Source organism: Dermacentor silvarum, chromosome 4 (genome assembly GCF_013339745.2).
Source record: "Dermacentor silvarum isolate Dsil-2018 chromosome 4, BIME_Dsil_1.4, whole genome shotgun sequence".
NCBI lineage: Eukaryota > Metazoa > Arthropoda > Arachnida > Ixodida > Ixodidae > Dermacentor > Dermacentor silvarum.
The window spans coordinates 181,548,274-181,565,018 of NC_051157.2; the positions used below are offsets into that span (position 1 = coordinate 181,548,274).

Below are 16,745 nucleotides of genomic sequence, written 5' to 3' on the forward strand. Positions count from 1 at the left end.
TAGTGCCATCGCCATTAGGTGTGCTCAGAAGCTGAAATATTTCAACCAATAACGTAGTCTTCTACATCAAAGTCTACTTTCTCAAGGCGTGTTCTTTATATATAACTTCTTGCACTATGTCCTGTCCATCTACGACTCCTTCTCTAGCACCTTGATGTCAGAAACCCCCTAGGGGATCATTCTGGAAGATTGTGCCACACAACAAAGCACGAAGACGAAAATACACGATAACCAAAAGCGCCTTTTGTCTCCTTTAACAGCGGAGCTGTTTATGCCGAGCGTAATCTGTCTGTCGCTTAACGCTTAAGCTTAACGCTTAAGCTTCGCCTTTAAGAGTGGAACAGGATAACGTTATCAGGTCCCGCTCGCATCGCATTTTTCTTTGAGTAGGCTTCACTGCAACACAGAACGTGGAAAAGCCAGCTTGCAAAGACCTATATCACACCGATCTCCTGAAAGACGGCTTCACTTTTAAAGAGAAATGCATTGCTGGGAACACGTTTTTCCAGTAGCAATATAAGTCGTCTTGTATTAAAATGTGAAGGCCCTAGGACCTTTTTTATTATTTTATTAATTGTTTGCTATTGCCCGGACGCGCGCGCGTGTCCGAAACGCATTAGGCAGGCCAAGTTCCAATTTGACCTGCCGAGGATGTGTCACATGTAAGAGGCCGCCGGTGGCGCGAAAAAGAAGAGGAGCACGCGATGCCCGGTGTTCCGAACGGCGCGAGCGCGCGAGGCGCACAAACCGAGGCGTAGTCGAGGGATGAACGGCGCTGTCCGTTGAGTTTCAACGTGGCACCGGGTCAGGAAGGTCGCATCGCCAGCTCCGCTCTGGCGACGGGAGACTTGGGGGTCTGGTTGAGTCCGCTGACGCTGGCCGTCCAAGGTGTGGCCGTCGACCTCGGCAAGTTCGGGCGAGGCTCCTGGACGGGCTGCAGCTTCTCACGGCAGGACCAGGCACCCCAGAGAGGATCCCCCTTCTACGGCAGACCGGCACGTTCGATTCTCCACGGGACGCCACGTCAGCACTCACGAAGAGGTAGCGACGCACCCAGACGCTAGGCCTATCCAGGGGGCCTAAGCAACGCCGACCGCCATCGCCGACGAGCTGACGAGCTCATCACCGACGAGCCGACGAGTTCACCGCCGATAAAGAGACAACGCGAGGCGCCGACACCTACGGCATCCGCAACGCTTCGGACGAGCCCGACACGGACGCGACGAGAACTTCAAGACGACGATCTGTAAGAGACGATCCCGTTTCCGATTTACGACGCAGTTAGGCCGGGGCCAAGGTGGCCAGACTTTGGCGAGAAAAGCTAAGACTGACCGAGAGACTTTAAGGTGGAGCTAGGCTCCGGAAATGAGATAGTTGTTTTCTAGTAGGGTTGTATTTAGTTAGAGATTTGGGTGTTCTTTTAAGTAAGCTTTTTAGCTGAGTTATGTCTAGTTTTGCGTGCCTTTAGTTGTTTAGTTGTGGTTTTAGTGTTGTGTGTCGCGTGTGTTCACCGTCCCTGTACATATTAAATCCTCGTTTGCTGTGCCGCCAGTCGTGTCTCTCCTCCATCGAGAGTAGCGCATGCTCGCAACTCTCCACACTCCCAAGTAAAGGTGACAAAATATTGGCGCTTCTGGATAAGATTTTCGCAAGTAGCCTACCCGAGCGCACCGCTGTTGGTGGGGTAGAAATGCTGGCAAAAGGGGTTTGTGTTTGAGTTTCCTCGTAACAGAATTATGTTTTCTCGTGCATTCAGATAACAGTCCGACGCCACCATGTCTGTAGCTTGTGGTTAAGTCGTACTTTAGCATTTTTGACGGATTTCACTGTGATGAATTCAATTATTGTTCACTAACACCTTGCACCACGCGGAGGGCCTGCGCGGTCGGGGGCGTTCGGGATGATTTTCTCCGCCACGGACGCCGACATCCACGTCGATGCCGGATTTTCTGCGACACGGGGCCCTTAACGCTATCGCGCTAATAAGCGGCCTTGCTCGCATTTTCTTTCCTTCCCGCTGCGTGTCCGGCATACTTCCAGGTCACGAACGGCATGTGCGCTATCAGCTTAGGGTCCCCCTCACCCACCTGTGCCCCGAAAAGCGCTGGCTGCAACGCGGGCCGATTATAGAAATTATAGCGTTCGAATAACTGAGCACTGTGCGTACATACACAAATACCTGAAGAGGTGCCACGTAGATGCCCTGTGGCGAGTCGATAGAGTGACTAGATTCCTCGCGAAGTTCCTCGGTTGAAATACACTTCAGTGTATTCCTTCCGAACCTTACTGACGGAGCTGTTATTTATGATTACTTTCAGCATGCGTAGTAATGTTGCGAAAAAGAAAACAAAGTACGACAAGCTTAGAAACATAGCACGGCAATTTCCTTTCAATTTTTTCTTTTTCTATCGTTTGCAACATATTACCAATCACGATAGGGATTAATGTAGGAAGGACATCTACATGAGCAATGCATGCGTACATACATGAACAATACATGAGAATTACATATACCATATGCCCATACATGAGCTATACACGCGCTAGTACGTAATCAACGAAGTAATATATTATTGATCTTATGTAGTATAGCTACAAACACAAAACTACATATACGACGAAAAAATTAGAAAAGACAAATAATGGTAGGCTACAAGAACTAAGACGTCAAAGTAATTTGCATTGTTATGAACAAAGCGAAACATAAAAGAAATTTTATTGCAATGCGCCCGATGCGCCTCGTAAAAGCGTAAGAATTAAGTTATCTAATGACTAAGTGCTAGTCAAGTATTCAGGCAACTTATTTCATTCTCTAATTGCTCAGAGAAAGAATGAGTACCTAAACCATCAATGTTAAAGTGATACGCGTTTAGTGTTTAAGGATGTTTATGCCCAATTTATTTCGCTCTTTATGTTTACTCCGCTTTCGGTTCGATCCAGCACCTTTCAATATGGCGCTTGTCTCTGTAGTAATCTGTTTTATTACACCCCTAAGGGTGTTGGAACGTTTAGTCTGTACCAATGCATAATGATTCGTGTTGTTTTAAAAAGCACACCCCATTGATGAACGCTCGTTTATCGTATCCGTCGTTATCACGGTTAGCAGACTAACCGCAGAAGGTCGAGGGGATGTAGTAGCCACTTTCAGTAATGTGTTCGAAGGTATGCGGGGAAAGGGTGTGGTATTTAAGAGCATTCCTTGCTGGGACGGCACAGATGCTTCCGACCTGGTCCGCAGCCGAACATGCAATATACGCTTTGAGTACTGAACTGAAATTATGGTTGACTGCAGCACGGCGTGATGATCCCACGCTCCCTCAATTTGACAACAGTGCCTTTGAAGACACAAGCGCTGTGCGGTCTATCTTGATGCTGTCAGTCTTTGCAATGCTACAAGATATACTCTTCTGTCCTGTTGTGAAGAGGGGCTCTGTCACTGGGCGGAATCATGCGCTCAGTGCCAGCGGGTCAAGGTCGTCAGACATGCACTAATTACTCATGCGTGCTCATTTGAACCTCCCGACGGCAGCTTCGCGCACATCAATCTCGACGTGGTCGGGCCCTACAACATTACCTTGTGGTGCATATTACCTGTTAATATACGCGGACCCATTCACAAACTGGGCGGAGACGTTTTCTGTTCGGGACGCGACGGCGGACACCATTGCCGCCCCTTTCATCAGTGGCTGAACTTCGCGTTTCGCCTGCCCGGCAGTTGTCACTACACGACGGACGACAGCTTGAGTTCACTATCATCGCTGCCTTCGAGATCACCACTGGCGTGAGACGAATTTACACAACTGCCTACAATCCCTTCGCCAACAGCATCGTCAACCGCTTGCACGAAAACCTCACAGCAGTTGTAGCCATATATGAGCGATGCTAACGCTAGGCTGGCTGCTTTCCACCTTGTTCCGCTTGACACCAGTTCAGCGCTCGAGGCAGGCAGCGGATGTTCTGCTGCCGACTTAATATATGGCGTCCCTCTTCACTCGCAGGGGAACTTTTAAGTGCGATGGTATTTCCTTGCGTACATTAAACCACTTTTGTAAATGTGGCTATATGTCTTTGAATGTGCACCAATGTAACTGGCGTAGTAGGACATCTATTAAAATAATTCGTCAACAGTTAGACAACACAATTGTACGAAGATGCATATTCAATGTAATATTAAATGCGAGACCCCAAACAAAACAAATCTATCTAGCTATCTCGCCCCGAAGCAGTATGAACGTGTAAGAATTAAAAAGAAAAGGGTACAAAGGAAACTGAAATGGACTTTTATTTGAGCCTTTTATATCACTTCTAGCGCGCGCGGACTGCCTAGGTAAGCCGAAATGCATCTGACGAGAGCCCTGTCCTACTTCTCACTGATGTTCTTTTTCTGTCGCATATTTTAGAGCGTATTCACTGAACGCCCATCGCTTCAGTTAGGCTTCGCGATGCAGGTGCTACATTTATTATTTCGTAAATCATGCACAGAAACAGGCTGATGCAGAACAGATGCGTTGTCCAGGTGCAGTGCAATACGGAAAATAGAAGTATTAAATGTGGGAAGCGTTCTTTATATACACTATTTGCAAGAACGACGACTGTTTGTTTGACGGTGTGTCCGCATCTTATTTGTAGGCACTAAGGTATACCCTCAAAAGCCTACATATGTGACTGATTTACCCTGTTTTCCAAATAAAAAGCACTGCATGCATAAGCCCTCTGAGTTCTGCAAAAACGAAAAATGGGTACTTATGCACTTGGTTATTCTGTTCCTCTTTCAGGTTGACGTAGGTCAATCTCTGTTCCAGGCTGTTATCGTAAGTACCGCGTTGTTGCTATTTACCTTTGCACAAGGTTAAGCTATGTTAAAGCCAATAATTCAAGCGCTCCTGCCGTTGCTGTTAGCAAACCATGTCATGCATTCAGCGTAGAACTAGATGTAAATGTTGAAATATGTACGTTTGCATGTATAACGCCACTACTAAAGTTCTCGATGTATTCGTCTCCTAACAGAAGAAAACACTTAACCGGCGATCATGAACATGCATTGCTTAGAAAGCACGAAGAAAATACTACGCATCGGCGCCCATTTACAAATAAGACACAACACTGTTGCTGCATACTTGGAAACCTGTGAAATGCGGCCGCATGTATGCATAGCGCACTTAGAAATGCGGTGCCTTAAAAATGCTTTAACGAAGCTGAATGATCCTGTAGGTGAAATCACATCAGTGTCAAATTTTATGTCTTTGTCATTTCTGTAAATCGGCTCCTTCAACATTAGAAATTTTCCGTAGCGACAGTGGAAGTCCGGCCACAACTGAAGACCTGTTTGCGCCACGCAGCTCAAGTTCCACGTAAGCTAGACGCTGTATGAAGAGATCCCACGTGAGAGATAAAGGACACCGAGCTGCATTGAAACTGTTGAAATGGACTCGGACGGCGCATACATATTTAGGTGACCGGAAATTGTCGATTAAAAAAAAGCATTGCAAAAAAGTGGCCACTAGGGCACGGGAGCCGAGTTATATGGCACGCAATGCACTGCACCTATCGATACTATACCACTAGCGGCCCCTATAGAGCCCCAGAATACGTGAATAGCGGTGAGGCGAAAGTTGGCGGCTTCTGTTTTCATCGGAAGAATGATCAGCATGTAATACATGTAATGGCATGTAAAGCCAAGAGCTTGGAGATAACATAGACAAAGAGACGGCGATGAATGCCACAGCGCTATGCCAGACGACAAGACTCTCGAAGATCGTCATATGGCAGAGTGTTGTGGTGTCTCTATGTGCAAGGTATTACAGCGTAAACTGTTATGGGCTCATTCCAATAGCCGTTTCGGTTCGCGATGACGCCGCCGTAACCGCTATCGCCGGAAACGCGAAAAAAGTACCCGTTTCCCGCCGGGATCGAGTCCGCGCCCGCTGCGTGGAAGCCAGATACTCAACCACTGAGCCACGCAAGTGCTTGCTATCGGCCAGCGGAAAATGCCCTATAAGGCAAGCGCGCAGGGGCAGACGACCCGAGCCTCCGCCAGTATGGTGGCGCCATCTAGGTAACGTGCCTGCAAACGCAGCCTGCCCGACCTGTAAGTTGCAGTTGTAAGGCTTCATCGGGCTCAGCAGACTGCTGTGCAGAGAGCATTACAAGCCGCAGCTCGCCGTCGACGCCGGACGGGCAGTTCAGATCGTTCTCGTCAAAACGAGGTGAACAGACTGCATCGAAGACCCTGTTGTGCGTGGTGCCCAAATTGGAGCTACTCTTGAGCCGCTCCACCAACTTACGCTGTGACTGTGCTGCGTGTGCCGCGCAGGCCTGTGACTTTTTCGAGCTCTAGGTACAAGCCATGCAATACCATCAAGCCCAAGCATCCACTCTCGGCATGTAATGGCTCACGACGGGGCGATGGAGGATAAGGAGCTCGTTCCGAGCGCCGGGGTCGGTGTGACGGGGGACCAACGGCTGTGGCAATGGCGGGCGATAAGTCCAATATGGGAGCATATGGAGCACATGGGCTGGTCATCAGGAGAGTGTCATTCGGCAGTATTTCTGGAGCCTGGCATGAAAGTCGAGTGTGGTGTAGTGTAGCAGCGATGGCTAAGTTGACCGGATGGGCAACAGTATCGCCGTTAGAGAAGGCGTGTAAAATGCTGACATTCGCGACTTCTTGGCAGACCATGGCTTGAATTAGTGTGATCGCAACGAGAGACAAGATAAGCATATTTAATGAGAGGAAAATAGAGGAAAGTGGAGAGGTTGGCTGGAGGAGCGTGTATCTGCCCTGCTACTCCACGTTGGAGCAAATTGTAAGAAGTGGTCACAAGCCACAACCAGCCGTGACAATAATCTTCATCTAGTTAACATTCGTAGTGGCAGCTGCGCATGATTGCTCCGTCGCTGCTTTGCTGAATCAAGCGGAGAACACAGTTTGCCACACGCCTTCCTGGTCTGCTATCTGTCCACTATATGTTTCGTCCAAGATAGCTAACGTTGAGTGACAAGAACAATAAGAAATGGTGAATACCTCTGTTTATCTATCCTGCACAGTTTATATGAATAAGTTGCATTGTAGGTTCCTTGTAACATTCCAAGTTTTTCTGTGATATTCTTACGCAGTGTCTTTGGATGCTTATGTATTTTAGAATCTACGTATTGCTTCACAGGGAAATAGGGGGGGGGGGGAGGGAGCTTTGTTCCTTATTATACATGAATTACATGTAGCTACAAGTTTGGAACTTCTATGTTCTAAAGTAGTACATTTTTTGTGAACTATTTGTTCCGAATAATTAAATAAATGTAAATGTGATTGTCACGTAGGGTTTGCATGCGACTTTCGCCTGTCCTTCGCAGTGTATCCTTTACGAGCTGCCGGGCAGCCCCGTCGCGGAGCTGCACAGAATTGCCGGCTGTGCGCTGGTCAACGCTTTGAAGGTCGCCGAGATGACCAACCCTGATCTCCGGATGGTGTACTTTGCATTTGAATCGGCCGTCAGAGCCACGCTTGACCTTCAACATTGTGAGTGTAACGCACGATTGTTTTGTTTACTTCGCTAACCAGTAATGGGCTTAGTTTAGGAATATTCTGGTAAGATAACGCTCGTAATGAAGTGACAAAATAAAAGCTCACGAGTTTACGCGAGTTCGATTTAACAGTCCCACAGATCTGAAGCGGGTACTATATTACTAATCTTTTACAGCATCGCTTTTCCTGTGAAATAAAAGAAAAAAAAGAATCATGAAATAACTACGCCCTCAAATGGTCTTAACGGTACACGTTACATGTGGGAAAAAACACAAAAAAAACCTTTTTTATTGCTGTTTTTTGCAACGGGCACTTCGCACGGGTCAAGATACCATAGAATACTAAAACAGCCACTGCTTGTTTGTGCATTTATTCTTCCTCCTCTTTCTCTCGTATATCGCGCTCTCTTCTTGCGAGACGTAACACCATCACCCGGGTTACCAGGACAGTCAGCTGGTGGATACTCAGGTGCATGTTCTGGCAATCATGGTGCAGTGCACTGCTAACATGCACTTGCAGTGAATTTACTCCTTGGAGTTACTGTCTTCACTCTTCACTGCTGACCAGACTTAAATGTGGAAAGCTCGGTGTAGACGACGTCATAAATGAACGGGTCATTTCTGTCACAGTCAACGGCAAAAGCAAGGTCGAGACGCAAATTCATCATCAACTGCTGGTACTAGGAGCAAACTGCGCTAGTGAATACGAGGGAAAAGAAAGGAGGCCGGGACAATTCACATGACCCACTGAAACTGAAAGTTTATTTATCAATCGCACACGATAAATGTCCATATTTGTGAAACAATGAACCGAAGATACAAATCTGCAAGAGTACAGAAAAAGCAAACCTACTTGTTTTCGTTGTACTTGTACTGATGGGTCCACGCGTACCGAAGAAGGATTAGCAGCCCCTAATATCTCGTAAATGTAAGCAACAAGATGTTAGCCGAGCCTCAGGTACGTGTCGCAAGTCCCGAAGATGGAGGAAGAGAAATGTGGTATTCTAACACTAAAATATGAAGAACAGCAGAAAATAACTCAGGACGAAAACACCTTCGAAGGGGTTTTCCGCAGAGAACGAAACAGATGTGCGCGAAAATGTTGCGCTATATCACTACTGCTAAAATACTTCTATGAAGGGTGTCTTACATACGTCCTACGAAAATGCACTGTATTCTCCTATTGTTCCTGAAGAAAATGGAAACCACTGTGCAATTAAAAAGACAAAATAGACACGACAGGTATTTCAAACACGTAAGACCGTGTGCTCACACATCACCCGGCAATGTGTTAGCGTATAAATATTCGTGTTCTTGCGCTGAAAAATAGCCCTAGCTTACATCAACTAGCCAAAACAGCATAGGAAATACACTTTTTGGGAAGTTCATGTCTCCTACAATAAACTGCTCTTGCTGCTATAATGCGTATTTTTTGCTGTCTTAAACTACATGAAGGTATAAAATTGTGCGTTTCCTTCGTTCTTCATATTTTCGCTAAACGCACTCTGCAAACTGTGGACTGTGTGGAGCGGGATTTAAAGTGAGCGAACCCAGATAGGTTTTTCTTTTCGCTGACCTATGTGAGACGACGGTATGCGTGACAAACAAATTGCATCTTTTATTATGCACTACCAATATAAGCATCCGTTGCTGCAGTTTGTTGTTGACTACGCGTCGTAGGTGACTATGTCACCTACGACAAAGAGGTGACATAGAATGGCGAGAGGAAGTAAAAGAAACTAGATACGCAAGCACTTGCGACGCCGACTAATAGAGGGTGGTGCGAAAGTAGTTCACCTCGTTTCGTTTCGTCGGGACCGCCACCGTGGGCGAGCGGAAGGAAAGGGAACTAGATACGCAAGAGTTTGGAACGCCGACAAAGAGAGGGTGGTGCGAACGTAGACATGGCTGACGCGGGTCGCACATCGGCAAATCTTTGAGAAACCTTTATTATCTATCTGAGGGTCTACTGATTTTAAATATGGTGCCTATTGATAACCAATGTACTCATAATACATATCCAAGTGATGAGACGTACACGCTTTCGCATAGAACCAGACGATTTCGCATAAAATTCGGGACCTAAGTTTTTGTTGACGCAGAAAAAAAATGCACGGAACCCAAGCCATAAACAACTTTGCTGTAAAACAAAGGCAGAGAGCAGCGGACTCGTCCTTCAGTACATGACTTAAACATGTAACAAATTAAACCATACGCCTTTACTGCAACAATTTCGGAGTAATTGCGTATTGCAGCAGCCAATAACGTCACTTTTTCTTTCTCTCGCCTCACTTTTAGGTCCCATGATTGGTTGAAGGACAAAATGATCCTTGAGCGGACCAGGAAGTATCCGACAAGCTCACGGCTGTGGCCACAACAATCGAACACACAAGAAGAAATAGTTTCGCCCAGTATTCAATAAAAAAATCATAACTCACCTTGACTCCGGCAAAATGCTTATGAAATGAGCTTGAGCACCGCGTGATGGACGGTATTGTTTGCGAAGTGGCCATAACATCGCAAGGTTCGAACTGCGCAAAACAGATGTTATAGGCGCTACACGCAATAACATAACTTGAATTAAACACTTATTCCGTCAAACCTATCAAGGACAATTAGGAAAGGGTTCTGTTCACCAATATATATGTTTGTGCCAATGTAAAGTAGGAACTGCGCAACGACATAAATAAGTTTGTTGTCGAATGTACTGAGAGCAAAAGTTGGCTCATCATTACGCTCGGTGAAGTGCCTCACGCAGTGTAGAGAGAGAGAGAGAGAGAGAGAGAGAGAGAGATAATTTATTTGAAAGAAGGCAGAGAGGTCGGCCTGAGCTAGCGCGCTCTAGCCTGCTGCTCTGCACAGGGGGAGAGGGACATAAAGGTGTGATCAGGGATGATGATTACAAAGAAAGAGGGATGCATAACCTGTGAAAGCAAGTTATGTTGATAAACATTCAGACATTTCATTCATGAAGCGACCACCGGGTTCCATACCTTGTCTGTGATCACTAGTGCAAAATAACCTTCAGATAAAGGCGCTGAGACAAAGCTGGTGTGTGGGCTTCTCCTACGTCAGAAGCACAAGTGTCAACCAAAAGCTTTACAAAATGTAAAACGGCTCCAGTACGGCGAGCACCCGCAGGGCACTTTTAGCGGCCGGATTCTCGACACCGCATAGAATCGCTCGCATTGACTCTACCAGGCACCCTTCTGAACGCTTTCCTTCTCATTATGCCCATCTACATGCTCGAAGAGGCGGGCCAATGATCTGCTCTCCATGGCGGATCTCAAGTCGGGCTCTGTATTTATCTCTATATAACTAAGCCTCTTGATTCTTCCACTTGAGCAGTCTGTGCTGCACGTGTTCCTGCCCTTATTTGTCACCACGGTTGTCGTTGTCTTGCTATGCTAGGAAAATATGACAAGCTGACTAATGAGTATAGGCCAGTAATCAGCTTGTAGTATACAAAGCAGACATTACAAACTACAGAGGAAATGAATGATAAGCCAAGAAAAATGAATATGGAAACAAATAGCCCGCCTTGCAAGAGCAGGGAAATATAAATAAAATTAAACTGGGCGCAAAGCGGCGAAATAAAAATTCTTGATGCAGGGAATATCCAATACAAACTATAGAAGTGTCGGTTGCTCTTCTTTCTTTCTGATGCTGGTATTAGGTACCAGCGCCGGCTGCTGATAATGCTTTATTGGCACCCCTTTGAAACAAGGCTGCAAATAGAACGAAATAGAAATAGAACGGTGCAAGTTGAAATCAGCTAGCGCAAGACAGGGGTAATTGGAGATCGCAGGGAGAGGCCTTCGTGCTGCAGTGGACATAATTATAGGCTGATAATAAAGAATGAACGAACCAATTTGTTCTTGTCTATGTGTCTACAGTTGGTTGTGTTAGTAAATGGACCAACCGAACTTGCAGATCACGTATACAAATCTAAAGGCAAATATTCAAGGTGAAGTGTAGCTAATATGGTCAAACACACAAATAATGTTTCAGCTAAGGTAAAGGAAGGTTAAATAAATGTTTTTCGCACATTAAAGAAAATTCCGGTGACATGCTACGTGATTTTGCATGCCATCGTTTGATGCGCGCCGTAGTCTCAAGGCTCGGTGCAGCGAGAAATTGTGCCTGAAGCCTGAAATCATAAATTATGCAAATATTTACTCGTTTGCGAGTACATTCTGTTCACCACGAAAGCAGCTATCATAACTATCAGTAGTAATGATTGAAATGTTAATTGCACCGAGCAAAACAGTACTAGTCGTTTTCCACGTGCCTGAAAACGGCACATTTATTTATTTTTAATATACACTGATTTATGGATACCTTACATGCATTCAGGAAGACAGGCATTGGCCAAGGAGGAAAATTCAGCTATATCAACGTAAGGCAAGCCTTATTTAAAAACATCAACGTAACAAATGCATTATTTGCACAACGCAATAGGACGCAACATAAACACAGTCAACACACGAACATCTGGCAGAACCCATCGCACGATGACCGTTTATAGTATTGCGTTTAACATTGGACCAATATTACGGCACCACGTATTGCCACCGTCGAAACTAGTTATGCATGAGGCGTGTACTGCAGCGGGACTTTCGCGCTTCCACACTAGGCGCAATCTAGCGCCGCAGCCGCGAAGCCTGGCTGTGGCCTCCGAAATACATTGTGCGCCGATGGGAGCGAACGCCGAGGAACGCGTTCGCTTTTCCGTTCTATTCCGTTCTCGCGCATCTGTCTGGACACACTGTGCCATCTGGTGACTCCGCCGAGAAGTCCGCGCATGGCGTCCGGGACGAGAAGCGTGAGGCGCCGGTCCCTGCGAACGCTGACAATTGTTCCCTCGCTCGCCGCACAATCAGTGGCGCGTACTCGGTGACACAAGTTGACGAGACGTTCTTTGAAGGCGGCGCGTACCTAGCGCCTTCATGGTGCAGCTCGCTAAAGCGTTGGCGTGAAAAACGTTAATTGAAAAGCGGCAAACAGCCAGAGCATTTGTGGCGCAGCCTGCTAACACGTCCGGTTGCTGTCCTTGAGGAACCCTAGTGACGTGTGCTCGATTCCGCTGAGTGTCGGAGAAATGTAAGGGATCTTTATCGTCAATGTAGGGCGGCATATTTCCCGTTGCACATACACAGTTACCCATGTTGGCGTCAAAGACGTTCGTTGAAGAGCGGCGCGCACCTACTGGCACGTATCCAGTGAGCAAACTTGTCATCAAAGAAGTTCATTGAAGACGAGCACGGACCGATTGTCACACACCCAGTGCTCCAATCGGTGTCAAAGGGTTTCTTCGTACGTGCCCAGTCTCTCACCAACAGTGACCCATGTCGGCGTGAAAGAGGTTCATTGAATGAAGAGCGACACCTATGTACACATTGGTCCAAGTTGGTTGGATGCCCGATGCGCCACCCATTCGACGGACGAACCCAGGTAGGCGAGAAAACGTTTAGATGGAGAAATACGTAGATACAAACATAAATACATAGATAAATAGTTGGCTCCGGGAGAGTGCGTCGAGTACCCTAATACTGATAACGCAATAAAATCATTTAAATTTCTCCGGTGCTGTGCTGAGTAGAGGCCTTGGAAGCACGAGGGACAGCCCGGCAATCTGGCGCTTCGTGGGGAGTGTAGTCCCTACACTTAAAAAAATGAGTGCGAAGAGGACAAGAACGAAAGCACGAGACCAACACTGTGTCTGTGTTTGCCTTGTTGCCTGGTTATTGCACTACATGCAAGACACGCGCATAAAAACACACATGAATGACTTAACAAGTGGGACACACAGAGGGCTTTTTCAAATTTGTATCCAAAAAAGGTGGCCGCCATCCCGCCCTGCGAACGAGATTGTCGAGCGAAGCTGTATCAAACACCTCACGTGGTCGAGCATTGTATTCACGCCGTTCTTCTGGTGTCTTTAATTTCCGTGGTCTACCCATGGCAGTCTTAGAATGAACTGAATGTGTTGCTAGACGGGTCTCCCTTATCTATACGAAAGCGTGGTGACGTCGCTATATATATATATATATATATATATATATTTCAAGAGAAAAGGCCGGTCCACCGACCGAAACTGTTGGGTAAATAAACCTAAGATGACCGCGAAGTTGTGCTTCTGATTTATATATATATATATATATATATATATATATATATATATATATATATATGTACATACAGCATACATATATGCTGTATGCCTGATTGCAACGAAAGATATGCTATTTGACTTCAATTGTTAACTTGGCGTTTTGTGTTTACGCCGCACAATTTTCCGATCAACGAGAGGTATACAGATTCGCTGTAAATGGTGAAAATTCACGTTTGTATCCCGAAAGCTTCTACAGTCCTCCTCATTGGCGACTTCAACGTGGACGTGTCGTGGCCAGATGGCAATTTGCTGCCCTCGTGTCTGCGCGAACGGTTCTTGGCTACAGTGCTACACCTATCCCAAGGTGCCAACGACCACGAGGCGCTCGTGTTTGGACTTGACCTTCGCCAAGAACCCGTCAATCGTCGTCAGCGAACCTTTGGTCGTCTACCATAGCGACCATAGCAATAGTAACTTGGGTGAAAAAATAAACTCCACCAAAAATTTACTTATCTATTTTTTTACATTTAGATATATCATGTATACAGCTTCGCTGGTCATCCACCTTCACAGAGTGGAACGGCTCATGACTACACGCGATATACATTGGGATTTTCGGCGGTTGTATTGCGGTGGGTTGATACACTGCTTCAATGCTAATCGCATTAACGTAGACATTCGTCGTGGGATGGGCTTTGCGGGATTCTTTATATTAACCCGCCGTGGTTACTCAGTGGTTATGGTGTTGGGTTGCTGAGCACGAGGTCGCGGGCTTGAATCCCGGCCGCGGAGGCCGCATTTCGATGGGGGACAAATGCAACCAGCACCCGTGTACTTAGATTTAGGTGCACGTAAAGCACCCCAGGTGGTCTAAATGAGTCCGCAACCCCCACTACGGCGTGCCTCATAATCAGATGGTGGTTTTGGCACGTAAAACCACATAATTTAATTTAATTTAATGTATATTAACATCTCAAGAAGGATTTTTCCAAGGGCTAGGACTTGGCGGGTGACCATGATCAAGCACCTCAACCATGAACGGACCGGCGAACCGGGACCTATGGTCTCCTTACCAGACGGATCATGTGAGCTAGAAACATTTATTATTTATTCACACAGAAGCAACTCTCTTCAAGCAAGTGATCACTTACGCACCAGCCCATATAAGGGCGTAATTGATGTGGCTGATATCGTCCAGCGCAGTCAAGTTGGCACCACTTAAGGATACTGTGCCCTCAAATGTGTTGTTGCCCGGCGACACCTGTACGGCGACCCAATAGTGACTGGAGTTATGTGCCCGCTCTGTCGGCGTTACCTGAAGCGCCGTCACGTCCACAACACGGACAAGTTTGTACTGAGCGCACTTACGCGTTTTCCTGGCTACCAATAAGTTGATCCGAGAAACAAGCTGGTCGGCCATTGACCTGACAAGCATATCGGTAACGGCGAATTCGCCGCGTACATTGCAGACGCACCAGTGGGGCCCGATGTGCACTTCAGCGCACGTCCTCGCCTCCGGTATTTTGTGCAGCAAGCTGCGGCCGTACTTAGTCTGCGGACGGTCGACGTTCGGGTAGTGCAGCAGCTCAACGAGCGTTGCGTGTAGGTCAAAGGGAGTCGTCAGGCGGAACTGGTTGACGCGAAGACTGCGTGACGCTTCTGGATTCTGCTCGAGGAACCACTGCGGGAACACCACGAAGGCGAACGGTTGGCGGTCCTCGAACTTTCCAATATACGAGGCACGCGAGTCACCAAACCGCATGCCGTGGTCGCTGTAGAAAAGGAGAAGCGTGTGGTTGAGCACACCGGAAGAACGCAGCGATTCGAGGTGCCGCCGGAAGAATTTGTCAGCGTACCCGGCGCTGTTCACGTCATTGTGCGTGACTTCGTTTATCCATGCGTAGGTGAAGAAAGGCCGCTCGCCCATCAAGGCTGCGAAGCGAGCCACGTAGTCCAACACTTCCTCGAACACCATCGTGGGTCCCAAACAGCGGGCCTTCGTCCGATCTTTCGTAATATACTTGGAAGATGCCTCCATGGTCATGATGACGTGTCGCAAATATTAATCGACCGGAGGGCGCCGGAATCCTTTCTCGAAACGATAGAAGATACCGTACCACGACCAGTCCTCGAGGAACATTGTTCGGTAACCACGTTCGCGATATTGTTGCCAGATTAAGCGCGAAGTAAGGTTGTCGTAGAATCCTTGTGCACGGTACTCCAACGCCTCGTCGAAATTGAGGCCCGTGAGGAAAGCATGTATGTTCGGGTAGGAGTTGTCATCAAGCTTGTTGTATCCGTGCAGTTCGAAAGCACGCAGCGTCTGACGGACAAACTGCACAGTATCGGGCAGATGCCTTTCCACATTAAGGTACGAGGCTGAGTCCAAGCCGAGTACCAGGACGCTCATTTTGTGGGGCGTCGTGCCATTCACTTTTCGGCAGCGCTTCTCGACGTCCTCCTTGACAACCGGGTTGAGCAGAAACTGTCGGTAAAAGGTCTGGTTTTTGGACTGTTTCGTGGCGCATTCTACCGAGACGAACTCCTCCTTGAGCGGCTTGTTGAACCGTAGCGGATTTAGGCGCCCGTACGTGATAACAGTTTCGGGGTTGGCTGCAGAATGAATTCGTCGGATCTCCTTATAAAAGCACAGGAGGTCCTCAGGATGCACGCCATGCTCTTCGAGCTTGTGTTTGAGTATGACTGCAAAACCATTCCTGCAGAAAGAGGAGGTCTGTTAGCGCCCCATACCACACTTTCAGTACTTGCGGAGCGCACGCACCGAGCGGCGTCAGGCACGCATCAATGTGATGCAGTTTGATCCACATAATCATCAAAATAATTCCGATGGTCTATTTTTAAATTCAACATGATGCTGGACATGTGTACGCTCGCATTCATTTCGAGCTCCTGTGAAACGAATTCTCACTGGCGGGCAGTAATCTCCACAACCTACATGGATGACTGGAGGTGGACGAAATACGCTGTTTATGACGCGGCTTACTTTAAAAGCTGTGCACCACGATCAGCACGTTAGCCTGAGCCACTCGGTGGAAGCTGCCTTCATAATTCTGAGAAGTGCTTTAGGTTGAATGACCAGGCACGGCGC

The 16,745-nt window shown here is 47.2% G+C and overlaps 2 protein-coding genes across 2 annotated transcripts in view; one reads left to right on the forward strand and one right to left on the reverse strand.

The window, feature by feature from the left end:
- Positions 1-9,939, forward strand: part of LOC125944607 (uncharacterized) — a 44,131-nt gene extending 34,192 nt beyond the window's left edge. The window contains exons 8-10 of the mRNA XM_049665121.1: positions 4,776-4,811; positions 7,351-7,516; positions 9,820-9,939. Coding sequence (XP_049521078.1) covers positions 4,776-4,811; positions 7,351-7,516; positions 9,820-9,836 — 219 coding nt within the window. The 3' untranslated portion in view covers positions 9,837-9,939. The remainder of the gene's footprint in view (positions 1-4,775; positions 4,812-7,350; positions 7,517-9,819) is intronic.
- A 4,844-nt stretch (positions 9,940-14,783) lies between these two features.
- LOC125945071 (uncharacterized) lies at positions 14,784-16,131 on the reverse strand. Its single transcript, XM_049666639.1, has one exon. The coding sequence runs from the start codon at positions 15,678-15,680 to the stop codon at positions 14,784-14,786; it is 897 nt and encodes a 298-aa protein (XP_049522596.1). The 5' UTR covers positions 15,681-16,131.
- Between the last annotated feature and the right edge of the window lie 614 nt (positions 16,132-16,745).

Bases quoted from the DNA above. Each gene is read 5' to 3' on its own strand.
- LOC125945071 (XM_049666639.1), bottom strand. From the start codon at position 15,680: ATGACCATGGAGGCATCTTCCAAGTATATTACGAAAGATCGGACGAAG.